Source organism: Protomyctophum parallelum, assembly GCF_964188405.1.
Source record: "Protomyctophum parallelum genome assembly, chromosome: 1".
Lineage (NCBI taxonomy): Eukaryota > Metazoa > Chordata > Actinopteri > Myctophiformes > Myctophidae > Protomyctophum > Protomyctophum parallelum.
The window spans coordinates 107,572,282-107,585,653 of NC_139697.1; the positions used below are offsets into that span (position 1 = coordinate 107,572,282).

Sequence of the window (13,372 nt, forward strand, 5' to 3'; positions counted from 1 at the left end):
TGAGTTAGACTTTAATATATTAGTGTTTTACATCACCATTACATCACCTAATCAACATGAGTTAGACTTTAATATATTAGTGTTTTACATCACCATTAAATCACCTAATCAACATGAGTTAGACTTTAATATATTAGTGTTTTACATCACCATTACATCACCTAATCAACATGAGTTAGACTTTAATATATTATTGTTTTATATCACCATTACATCACCTAATCAACATGAGTTAGACTTTAATATATTATTGTTTTATATCACCATTACATCACCTAATCAACATGAGTTAGACTTTAATATATTATTGTTTTATATCACCATTACATCACCTAATCAACATGAGTTAGACTGTAATATATTATTGTTTTATATCACCATTACATCACCTAATCAACATGAGTTAGACTGTAATATATTAGTGTTTTATATCACCATTACATCACCTAATCAACATGAGTTAGACTTTAATATATTAGTGTTTTACATCACCATTACATCACCTAATGATTAGGTGATGTAATGGTGATGTAAAACACTAATATATTAAAGTCTAACTCATGTTGATTAGGTCCTAATCAACATGAGTTAGACTTTAATATATTATTGTTTTACATCACCATTACATCACCTAATCAACATGAGTTAGACTGTAATATATTAGTGTTTTATAGCACCATTACATCACCTAATCAACATGAGTTAGACTGTAATATATTAGTGTTTTATATCACCATTACATCACCTAATCAACATGAGTTAGACTGTAATATATTAGCGGTGCCCCTCACTTTTTGAGGGGCACTCCTATATACAGCTTTAATGTTTGTTTAAGAAAACGCCCACAGACAATAAAGAGATGTTTGTTTTGAGGACTTAAACAAACATTAGCACCCGTTGCTTAAACAAACATGTTGTAATTGATGTTGTAAGATAAGAGCGCACCTCACTTCACACAGTGTGATTTTATATTTATTTATTATTATTTTAGGACCCATAACTATGGGCGTACACACATTGCTCGGCCAATCAAATCATCGCTATGGGCGTACACACATTGCTCGGCCAATCAAATCATCGCTATGGGCGTACACACACATTGCTCGGCCAATCAAATCATCGCTATGGGCGTACACACATTGCTCGGCCAATCAAATCATCGCAATGGGCGTACACACATTGCTCAGCCAATCAAATCATCACTATGGGTTACACACAAACACACAAAGCTGGCTATAGGAGGTGCTAACCTCCCCATGATGTGATCAGTGACGTCACAAAGCCAATTCATTGGCTCCCCTCATTGGCCGCCCCGACTCACTGACTCGGCGCACCGGGTCCCCCGAGCGTTCACGTGACGTTTGTGTCGCCGCGGCCTATATCAGCGCGCGGCGCCGCGCTGTCCACTCGGACAACCATTCTTTTCCTCATGCTGAGCTGGACGGTCCACCTGAAAGGGCCGCGGAGGTTCCTCCACGCTGCGGTGGCAGTGGGTCACAAGGTGTACTCGTTCGGAGGACACTGCTACGGCGAGAACGACACCAAGAAGATGGACGTTCACGTCTTCAACACCGTGTCGCTGCGCTGGACCGAGTTGCCCCCCCCGGCGGCGGCGGCAGCAGCGGCGGCGACCAGGCGGGAGCGAGAGCGCCCCCTGGAGGTGCCCATGCGCATGTGCCACACGGCCGTGCTGCTGGACGACACCATCTACATCTGGGGCGGGATCGTGAACACGGAGATCGAGGAGGTGGACAACGGGCTGACCATCTACGGCGACAAGTGCAACGTGCTCTACGCCTTCGACGTGGACACGCACCGCTGGTTCAACCCCCGGGTGGGCGGCGCCGTGCCCGAGGCGCGCTGCGGACACTCGGCGTGCGTCCTGGACAGGAACATGTACGTGTTCGGAGGGTTCAACCTCCTCAAGGGATACACCAACGACATCTACAAGCTGGACACCGCCACCATGCTCTGGTCCCTGGTCGGCACGCAGGGCAAGCCGGCCCCTCCCTCCGAGTGGCACTCGGCCACCGTCATCGGGAGGAAGATGTACGTGTTCGGGGGCCGAGGGGGCGACGGCCACTACAACGACATCAGGGCCTTCAACACGCAGACCAACTGCTGGCTCAGCACGCCGTCCGCCAGACTCCTCCCCGAGGGGAGGCGGGGCCAGTCCGCCTTCGCACACAACGGGGAGCTGTACATATTCGGCGGCAACAACTTCAACGACCTGTGGAAGTTCAACCCGGAGAGCTCGTGGAAGCAGGTGGAGCCCAAGGGCAGCGGGCCGTGCTACATGTCCTGGATGTGCTGCTGCATGGTGGGAGACCGCATCGTGCTCTTCGGGGGCAGGCAGACGCCCGGCGACCTCTACATCCTGGACCTGAGTCCCAGTCTGAAGACACTGTGCAAGCTGGCGGTCATTCGGTACGGCCAGGAGCACGCCGGGCTCCCGCACGACATCCGCTGGGAGCTGGCCGCCATGGCGACCGCCAATGGCACCGGGAAGCCCCCCCAGATACCACCGCCGGAGGAGGACAGCGGCAGGGAAGGCTTGGTTCCAGGAGGCGTAAAGGACGAAACGGACAGACCGAGAGCTCACCACCATTAGAGGAGACTCCCTTCAGTCAGACGGGAAGAGAGAGCAAGAGCACAGGAGTGTGCTCAGTGAACCGAGCAGCAGCAGGAGCCCCTAACCCGACCCGACCCAGGGCTAGGTTTAGCCCCCAACCCCACCCCACCCAGGGCAAAGGGTTAGGTTTCGCCCGTGACCCGACCCAAAGCCAGGAAAGGCAAGAAGCTCCACCTACGTAGATGCGCTGTGGTGCGACCCCTCGGTTAACAACACTGTAGAGGCCACAGACAGGCCAGTGTGGAGGGCAGCGATTCACATTGGCTAGAACGACACTCTCGCATCGCGTAACATCGCATGACAATATGAGCACATGAACACGGCTGCAGAAGACGAATGCACAAACACATGTTTAGGACGTTCAGAAAGCAGATGTTTGAAGTGGGAGGAGCTTCAGAAAGCAGATGTTTGAAGTGGGAGGAGCTTCAGAAAGCAGATGTTTGAAGTGGGAGGAGCTTCAGAAAGCAGATGTTTGAAGTGGGAGGAGCTTCAGAAAGCAGATGTTTGAAGTGGGAGGAGCTTCAGAAAGCAGATGTTTGAAGTGGGAGGAGCTTCAGAAAGCAGATGTTTAAGCTTCAGAAAGCAGATGTTTAAGCTTCAGAAAGCAGATGTTTAAGCTTCAGAAAGCAGATGTTTGAAGTGGGAGGAGCTTCAGAAAGCAGATGTTTAAGCTTCAGAAAGCAGATGTTTGAAGTGGGAGGAGCAGAGCTGAACTAGAGAGCAGAGGTTGAGACCGCTGTGTTTTTGTTTTAAGTGTGTGATGATGATTTTGTTTTTTGTTTTTTTTGTTTTGTTTTTTTTACTCCTCTGTTATATTTCAGGCCAGAGACCCAGGGCAACCTCCTGGACCCCAGACCCAGACCCAGGGCAACCCCCTGGACCCCAGACCCTATCCTAGACCCAGAGCAACCCCCTGGACCCCAGACCCAGAGCAACCCCCTGGACCCCAGACCCAGAGCAACCCCCTGGACCCCAGACCCAGAGCAACCTCCTGGACCCCAGACCCAGACCAACCCAGGGCAACCTCCTGGACCCCAGACCCAGGGCAACCTTCTGGACCCCAGACCCAGACCCAGGGCAACTCCCTGGACCCCAGACCCTATCCTAGACCCAGAGCAACCCCCTGGACCCCAGACCCCAGACCCAGACCCAGAGCAACCCCCTGGACCCCAGACCCAGACCCAGAGCAACCCCCTGGACCCCAGACCCAGACCCAGAGCAACCCCCTGGACCCCAGACCCAGACCCAGAGCAACCCCCTGGACCCCAGACCCAGACCCAGAGCAACCCCCTGGACACCAGACTATTGCAAGTAACAACAGCACCAATGTAGTGTCCTGCATGCACGGAAGGGAAGGCTGCTTAAAGTAAGAAGGCTGGTGTCCAAACACACCGGGATGCTCAGGGGCTCAGACGTATAGGGACACCGTTCTAAAAGCTCCCAAAACAATGTGATACCTGACGGGGGGCCCCTGAGGGCCCTGAGGTCCCTGAGGCCCCGGAGTCTTGTTTTAACCCGTTTTGGGGCGGGAACCCCTTTTGGTGTTGTAAGCATTATGTTATACTTTAGCTATTGAAAAATAGCAGATCTACAAGCTCATAGCGCGACACCGAGTGCCGCGCTATGAAGCTTGTAGGTCAGCTATTTTTGAAAAATGGTGAAAATGTGCCTCAGATCTTTGAATATAGGCCTATATTCTTTCAGAGTTTCACTTTTTAACTCATAAATCTATGCAGGGGGTCACTCACTGGAACAACATATTTTCAGATGGGGGTCGGCGGCCAATTTTTGGGGTCTTTGACACGAAATATTGAGAACCACTGATTCAGAAACATGAGAGTTTTCAGAAAAGATTACATTTTAAATTTCGGGTTAACCTGAGGCCCAACATTGTGTTGTGTTCCGCTCTGTTGTCTGGATGAATAGTTTTGGGAGCGTTTACAATGGTGTGTGGATCTCCTCCTCTTTCCTTTCTAAGTTATTCTTTTGGATCCTGCGCCCGTTGAAATGTCATCAACACATGACAGATCATTAAACAAGACAATCGTTTAGTACGAGTCATACTAAACGATTGTCTATTATTTAACACGAGTCCTGGATACTTTCTCACCAGTTAAGCAGCCTGCAATGGCGTAGTTCTCTTTGATTGATTGATTGATTGATTGATTGATTGATTGAAATATTTATTAACAGTTTGCAGAATAACAGTACATTTCAAGCACAAACTCAATACAACTGTTAACTGTGAGTGGATGACCCAATTAAGCATTACACTTGTTTACAACAGGGTCCACCATGTTCAATTCATCAAAACATTTAGAGACGTACAAATAGACACTTCTATATAGTTAAAGAACAGAACAGGAATTCATCATAAAGGAAGCAAAAAGGGAAAAGAAACATATACAGTGAAGTCTAAACAAGTCTAAACATTATAAAGACTAGACACAAACAGAAACTGAATTTAAATTATTATTTAAACTCTTTAATCCTTCATAAACAATGAGGTGAATTATTAGCATATATTTTTATTTAACCTATAAAAAAACCCACATTGAGAATAAAGTCTCTTTTACCAGTTCACACTAACCCTGGTTAGATTAGAGATTAGAGTTAAGATTAGGGTTAGTGTGAACAGGTTGAGTACATTTAGCTAACTAGAAAAAGTGCCCTTCTGGGCACAGGTCTCCACCAGGATAGGAATGTAGGGGAGTTGGCATACAAAGTTATCCACAGATCCGTGCAGTTAGAGTTAAAAACACTTTTCGGCCAGTTATAGCGCCACCTTGAGGATGAGTTGAAATTGTTCATGTGGCATTTCGTCCTCGGCCTAGTGGGAATGTGGGTGCACAATTTCACGGAAATCACGCAATGTGTTCATGATTTGCAGTATTTTGTTTGAAACTGAGCACTCCTGTGAACTTTGGAAGCCAATCTTAACCAATCAGGATGGAGTCTGAGAAATCTGAAAGACCGGTTTCGTTGAATGGCTCTAGAGAGACTGTGTACCAATTTGCGTGATGTTTGGACAAAATCTGTAGGTGTACTGTGCAAAAACTTGTTTTGCACAAAGCGGCCTCCTGGTGGCGCTATAACAGGCCGTTCTGGAAAGTTTGGGGCAGAGGTTCATCGTTGGCATCCAGGGAGTGTGTGTACCAATTTGCGTGATGTTTGGACAAAATCTGTAGGTGTACTGTGCAAAAACTTGTTTTGCACAAAGCGGCCTCCTGGTGGCGCTATAACAGGCCGTTCTGGAAAGTTTGGGGCAGAGATTCATCGTTGGCATCCAGGGAGTGTGTGTGCAAAATTTGCCATCGACCGGGTTAACGGTGGCCGAGATTAGCTACTAACGGACACACGGACGGACGGACACACAAACGGACGGACGGAGTGCAAAACATACTCTCCCCACATGCCTTCGGCCTGGTGGAGACAATAACTAGGCTAAGTATTAGTTAAGTAGCTATTTGGTTCTAACTAGGGTAGGTAATCTGGTAGGTATTAGTTAGGTTTATAACTGGCTATTTGAGTACATTAAGGTTCTAACTAGGGTAGGTATTAGTTAGGTTTATAACTGGCTATTTGAGTACATTTAGGCTACACATGTTGCCCTATGAATGCTTCCTAAACATACAACGCAGCACAGATACAGCAGAATGTAGTCTCTGATGCCACCTGGTGGTGACAACCGACAACTGCAGGATGCGGCAGCGTGTATTTCATCCGTACGACGGTGACGCGCGTCGAAAACAGCATGTGTATTTCATCCGTACGACGGTGACGCGCGTCGAAAACAGCATGTGTATTTCATCCGTACGACGGTGACGCGCGTCGAAAACAGCCGGACGTTTGGCTCCGTCTAATGAGCAAATTTAGATTTTCCGGTTTGAGAGGACTCCGTCGAATGAGCAAATTTTGAATTTCCTGTTGGAGAGCTAGCAAATTTAAGACATCCGGTTGCCTTCAGAATAAAATAATTAATAATAATTCGACAGTACTGTGACGGGCCTAGCTAGCCAGCTATCCGCTAGCTGAGCAGCTAGCTAGTAGCTGTGTGTCTTCATGACGTAAAAACGACACTTTATTTGTTGTAAAACTTTATTTATTTGAATCGACAGTTTGTGTTAAATAATCTTCAATTTTTTAGAACAACAATAAAACACTTAAACACGTATTAATACCCATGAAGATAGCATAAAGCTATCGATAGCTAAAGCTAACTTATTATTATTATTAATGTCCTCACTGTATTATTTACTGCTATTATTTTAATGTTTTATTCCTGCTTTTCTTTTCTTTTTTCTCCAACTTTGAGCTGCATTTCATTTCATTTCATGAAAGGTGCTACAAATAAATAAATACATTTTATTATTATTATTTATTTGATTGATTGATTGATTGATTGATTGAAATATTTATTAACAGTTTGTAGAATTTACAGTACATTTTAAGCACAAACTCAATACAAAGACTGTCAACTGTGAGTGGACGACCCAATTAAGCATTACACTTGTTTACAACAGGGTCCACATTGTTCAATTCATCAAAACATTTAAAGACATACAAACATTTAGAGACATACAAATAGACATTTCTATGTAGCTAAATTCATCATATGGGAAGCAAAAAAGGGAAAAGATACAATATAGGCCTACAGTGAGGGAAAATGGGGTGGGGGGGGTGGGGGGGATTCAGATTTCACAGAGGCCAGTTTCGAATTGCAGCCATCCGTAGGTGCCCTTTGAGAGCGGTTTTGAAGGAGTCAAGGGATTCACATGTCTTAATGACTGTTGGTAGGGCGTTCCACATTTTGGTGGCATAGGAGCGAAAATAATTTAGTCCCTTGTTTGTGCCGAATCTGGGTTGTACATGGTTTGTTGCACTCCCTCTGGTGTTGTGGGTGTGGACTTCGTTTACATTAAGGAAGTATTTAGACAGGTACATGGGTATCTTGGTGGTGTATCGAATCTTGTGGACCAGACCCATTGCAAGATGCTGTACTCTGTCGACGACCCTAAGCCATCCCAGCCTGTCAAAGTGGGCAGGGGTGAGGTGGGTTCGGGGGGTGAGGCCAAGTAGGAGCCTGACCAGTTTGTTTTGGGAGGTCTGGAGCCTTGTTTTAAGGGCCTTTGAGGTGCTGTGGTACCAAGAGGTGGATGCATAGTCAAAGAAACCTTGTACGAGGGCTCCTGTTAAGGTCTTCAAGGTGTTTTTGCTGACCAGTGAGGAGATCCTGTAGTCCACCAGATGGCGCTTTTACCCACTTTTCACTGCATTCTGCATCACAGTGCAGCTCAAAGCTCCACCACGGGGCGGGGAAACTGAGCCGTTATAGCAGATCTAAAAGCCCACAACAAGTCTCACCCACGGCGCCTTGTGGGCTTGTAGATCTGCTGTTTCTGAACGCGACGACACCGTCATACGATGGTGCATAAATGTACCTGTAGAAAGTTCAACTAGCTATTATTAATGTAACGTTTTTATACTTCATATTAATGAGAATGTTGTGTGTTAGTTATAATTAATACTACTACTACTACTACTACTAGTAATATTTTTTTTATGAATTGAACAATGTGGACCCTGTTGTAAACAAGTGTAATGCTTAATTGGGTCGTCCACTCACAGTTAAGTCTTTGTATTGAGTTTGTGCTTAAAATGTACTGTAAATTCTACAAACTGTTAATAAATATTTCAATCAATCAATCAATAATACTAATAATACTACTACTACTAGTAATAGTACTACTAATACTACTACTACTGCTGTTGTCCTGTATTGTTTGTATGTTTAAACACTACTTTTGCTGTAACCTAATTGCCCTTCTGGGACATTAAAAGACCTTGAACTACTACTAATACTAATACTACTACTACTACTACTACTAATAATAATAATAATAATAATAATAATAATAATAATGTAAGGCGAGTCTGTGGTGATGTGAGGAGATAGTGGTTCTCAACCAGTGGTCCTTGAAGTGATTCCAGGTGGTCCCAGCTAAATGATGGAGTTAGTTGGTAACCAAATTGACCCTTATTATTTATATTATACTCTTCAGAGCTGCGGTTTCATGTTAGAATTCTCAAGAGTTAAATGATTGTTTTGTTAAACATCTGCCTTACTTAATTTACAAGAAGTCCAACTCAATAATTAGAGAATGTAGAAGATATACATGCTTGTTGTTGGGGCTAAATTCATCAAATGGTGAATGAATAAATGCAGGTGAAGTAAACATTGAAGATGCTTTGCTACAAGCAGAATTGACCAGGTCAAAGGTCAGCGACTGACATCATAATATCAATATGGTAATAATCACACCTGTGTGAAGTGAGGGGCGCTCTTATCATCTTACATCGAGGAGGGAATTCGGTACAGCTACGATTAGGTGATGTAATGATGATATAAAACAAACATTAAACCTGTATATAGGAGGGGCTAGCGGCTAGCGCCCCTCAACAATAAAACCAATCAGAATATTAAAAAAAAGATACAAAGCAATAGAAAAAAAAAGTTTTATTTGATTTTAATGTGATGAAACAGGAAGTTCAACTCATCTGTCAAGTGATCCGATTGGCTATCTGGTCAGTGACATCACTGGAGGAATCCACCAATAACAAACATTATGACATCACTGGAGGAATCCACCAACAAACATTATGACATCACTGGAGGAATCCACCAATAACAAACATGATGACATCACTGGAGGAATCCACCAATAACCAACATTATGACATCATTGCTCAAAAGAATAAGAATAAAATAAATCAGGAAACAAAATGAAAATATAGAATAAAATAAAACAAAATGGTCTCTCTATCCACGCTGAGGTTGTTTTTACTTCAAAAGATCAAATAAAACTAAATGGACCACACATTGACACTTTTACTCATTTCAACATGCAGGGTCCATTTGGTTACATGTGTAACACTGGGTATTTTAATGTGGAAGTACAGGCATTAACCCATTTTGGTGTTAGCATTATGTTATGCTTTAGCTACTGAAAAATAGCAGATCTACAAGCTCGTAGCGCGCCACCGAGTGGCGCGCTACGAGCTTGTAGGTCTGCTATTTTTGAAAAATCGAAGAACGACTGACACAGAAACATAGCTTTTTCAGAAGACTGTCAGGATGTAGAAGAACATTTTTAGAATCTGATCTCAGGTCAGAATGGGTTAATATATTGTTTAGAGTTAAATTAACACTGGGTATTTTAATGTGGAAACACAGGCATTCATATATTGTTCAGTTAAATTAACACTGGGTATTTTAAAGTGGAAGTACAAGTCTTTAATAATACTACACATTTACGCTGTTCGGGTCCTTTCGAACGGGCAGAGATTTAACGACGCGACTCGTAGTTCATTTTCAACGAGACCCGCGGGTTTTCTTCTGTACGAGCGGCGAAGTCGAGGGGCGACGACACAGCAAAGCAAGCGTACTGACGTTGGTGCGGTGAATACAATAATACTGAGACTGTAAAATACTCACTTAGGCCTCATTCACACCTGAGACACACGTGTTCTGTGTCTCACAGCTCCAATGGGAGTCGTGTAAAGATCGACCAGCTCTAGTTTGTACCCCATCAATTTGTACTGAAATAAAATGCTGTCAGGTTTTTGAACAATGGATTTAGTTACAAAATGTCAAAATCAGCTTTGTTGGCGTGAATTAAAGTGTGAGAACAATTCAAATAAAATAAAAACCAAAATAGAGAAAATAACAGATCTATAATTCTCGCTGAAAGGTTTGATTTCGTTCAGATTTAACTTCACAGATTATTGTCTCAGAATTAGATCAAAAGATGAGCCGAATAATTCATAATTCACACACACACACACACACACACGACCCAGGGTTCGAGTCCCAGGTGTTAACACACTTGTAAAGAGAGAAAGCCGACGGAGTGTAGTTTTAAACACGCGTATGTGTCGAGGGTTAACCTTTCCTCAGTGTAAATTTAACTCTTGTTAACCTTGTTGACCTTACATAGTCTGGATTTACGGTGGTTAGGTGACCACCGAACTACAACATGACGTCACTGAGGTGACCACCGAACTACAACATGACATCACTGAGGTGACCACCGAACTACAACATGACGTCACTGAGGTGACCACCGAACTACAACATGACGTCACTGAGGTGACCACCGAACTACAACATGACGTCACTGAGCCGCGGTGAAGAGCAAACCACCGCCACCGCTCCAGCCCTTCTCTCTGTTTTTACTCACCACCGCTCCACGTTATTTCAGCTCCGGTGGTCAGCTCACCACCGGAGCGGTGGTCACCTCACCACCGAAAATCCAGACTATGAATGAGGCTTTAGTCTTCAGTTAATTTAACTCTAAAGTCAGACGAGTTCAAACAAAAGATACTTTTGATATATTTTATCAACATAAATGTGTTTCTTTTTTTTTTACGACAGGCACCAAAAATATAAAATAAAATATACGGTAAATGTATATTTATTTATGAACTTCAAAGAGAATTCACACAGGCTCGGACAACATAAAGCAACATTACTTCCTTGGTTTTGTTTCCAACTGCATTCTGGGAATTGCAGTTCTTCCAACACGCCACAAACAGAGCTGAGGTGTTGATGAACTACAACAAAAGGACTACAAAAATGGATGCTTCACAGCTTACTGCGAGCTTAAAGGAGCACTTCACCAATTTAAACCTATCTTTAATATTATTGGTCCTCACTAATGATCGTTATAATATTATATCTGATCTTCAGACCCTCGGATACTAAATGGAGTAACCCTAACCTTGAAAATGGACGAAGTGTTCCTTTAAAAAGACCACAAGTGTGGGTAGGATCTCTCTCTCATAGATGGTCTTGTAGGTCAGATGGAGGTGGTCTTGTAGGTGGTCTTGTTGGTCAGATGAAGGTGGTCTTGTAGGTCAGATGGAGGTGGTCTTGTAGGTCAGATGAAGGTGGTCTTGTAGGTCAGATGGAGGTGGTCTTGTAGGTCAGATGGAGGTGGTCTTGTAGGTCAGATGGAGGTGGTCTTGTAGGTCAGATGGAGGTGGTCTTGTAGGTCAGATGGAGGTGGTCTTGTAGGTCAGATGGAGGTGGTCTTGTAGGTCAGATGGAGGTGGTCTTGTAGGTCAGATGGAGGTGGTCTTGTAGGTCAGATGGAGGTGGTCTTGTAGGTCAGATGGAGGTGGTCTTGTAGGTCAGATGGAGGTGGTCTTGTAGGTCAGATGGAGGTGGTCTTGTAGGTCAGATGTCGTCGTCGCTGCTCTCTTCCTCGCGGCTGATCTCGATCTGCAGCGAGGGCAGCTGGTCCAGACGGCTCCCCCTGCTGGACGGGAGCCTGAATAGGACAAATAGCAGAACTACAAGCTTACAACGCGTTACATCTGAACATTTGCACTATATATATTAATCCAAAATAAAGGCGCTAGAGTGCCAAGCAGGCGAAAACAAAAGTTATGGACATTTTTCTATACCACACCACAGAGCACCGAAGTCTGACGTCACTTTCAGTAGAGGGCGCCGCCGCGCCAGTACACAGGATCTTTTAGTTGCATTATAATCCCCATAGGGGTATTTTAGATCGCTTCATATAAGAACTGTGTTTGAAAAATAAACCGATCACCCCGGCCTTTCTGTCAGGGGGGTGGCTGTGTGTCGTTAATGATGTTCATTCATATTTGATACAGCCAGTTTCTGGAGAAAATGGAATTAATGTGGCCGCAAAGGCCTTGAAACTACATATGAAGGCAATGTCGCTGCTAATATACGTCACGCCCAGCTGTCGACACATTGCGTTCCTGAGATTCCTCGTTGACGTAAGCTCAGCTGGTGGTGACTCGACTCGTACTAACCACGAAACATTAAATATCAATAAAATAAAAACAAACGTAATTAACATTCAGTTTATGTTGTGCGACGGGCAGATGCAGCGGTAACAAGACTACTCGCCCCGTTTCTGTTTTCCTCACAGAATTCTCCCGAGTGAGGGGTGGGAGAGGCTGGACAGCAGACGGCTGGACTTTGAGTTTCTCTAACTATAAACTTTCATGACAGCAGACAGCCTAAGTACAAATATAATTTATGAAAAGCTACTATACAGTGAAGTCTGTTCACAGAAGTTGTTGTAGGATAATGTGGGGATTATCTGACGAGGTACCATTTGAGGGGGCAAAACCTTACATAATACTAAATAGTTTATAGGGTCAATATAAGTAATATAATATAGCCTTTCCACAGGAGTATCTTTTTATATTTTTCCAAAAAGAATACAAACAGCCAATAGCATATTACAAAGTTATCCCCCTCACTGGGGAAAATTCCGGGAGGAAAAACGGGCACGCACCGGGGCGAGTAGTCCAGTATTCGATGCAGCCACCCGCCTACCCGTAAATGTAGTCTCTGGGTTGTTTGACTCGTTTCTTTAACGCTTATTTTGTTACTCTTTGGGTATATTTGTACATTTCCACCTTCAGTCGATGCTTCATATCCATATGAGTGAAAAGTCGGTTTATTTTTCAAACGCAGTTCTTATATGAAGAGATCTAAAATCCCCCCTATGGGGATTTCAATGCAAATAAAAAATACATGAACCTGGGGACTGACGCCCTCTACCGACAGTGACGTCAGGACATCGGTGCTCTATTGACAACCAATATAAGGCAACATTTCCCAAATGTCATCATGCTTTAACCCATTCTGACCCGAGATCAGATTCTATAAACGTCTTCTACATCCTGACAGTTTTC

At 44.1% G+C, this 13,372-nt stretch overlaps 2 protein-coding genes across 3 annotated transcripts in view; one reads left to right on the forward strand and one right to left on the reverse strand.

The window, feature by feature from the left end:
- Positions 1-1,429: 1,429 nt before the first annotated feature.
- Positions 1,430-2,611, forward strand: LOC310871804 (kelch domain-containing protein 3-like; the record flags this gene model as incomplete). Its single annotated transcript, XM_083783439.1, has 1 exon — positions 1,430-2,611. One exon carries the CDS (start codon positions 1,430-1,432, stop codon positions 2,609-2,611), a length of 1,182 nt encoding a protein of 393 aa, XP_083639565.1.
- Positions 2,612-9,718: 7,107 nt separating this feature from the next.
- ncbp3 (nuclear cap binding subunit 3) overlaps positions 9,719-13,372 on the reverse strand; it is a 27,353-nt gene continuing 23,699 nt past the window's right edge. For both annotated transcript variants that reach the window (XM_083764837.1, XM_083764836.1), the window contains one exon: positions 9,719-11,964. In XM_083764837.1, the coding sequence (XP_083620963.1) occupies positions 11,871-11,964 (94 nt within the window). In that variant the 3' untranslated portion in view covers positions 9,719-11,870. The remainder of the gene's footprint in view (positions 11,965-13,372) is intronic.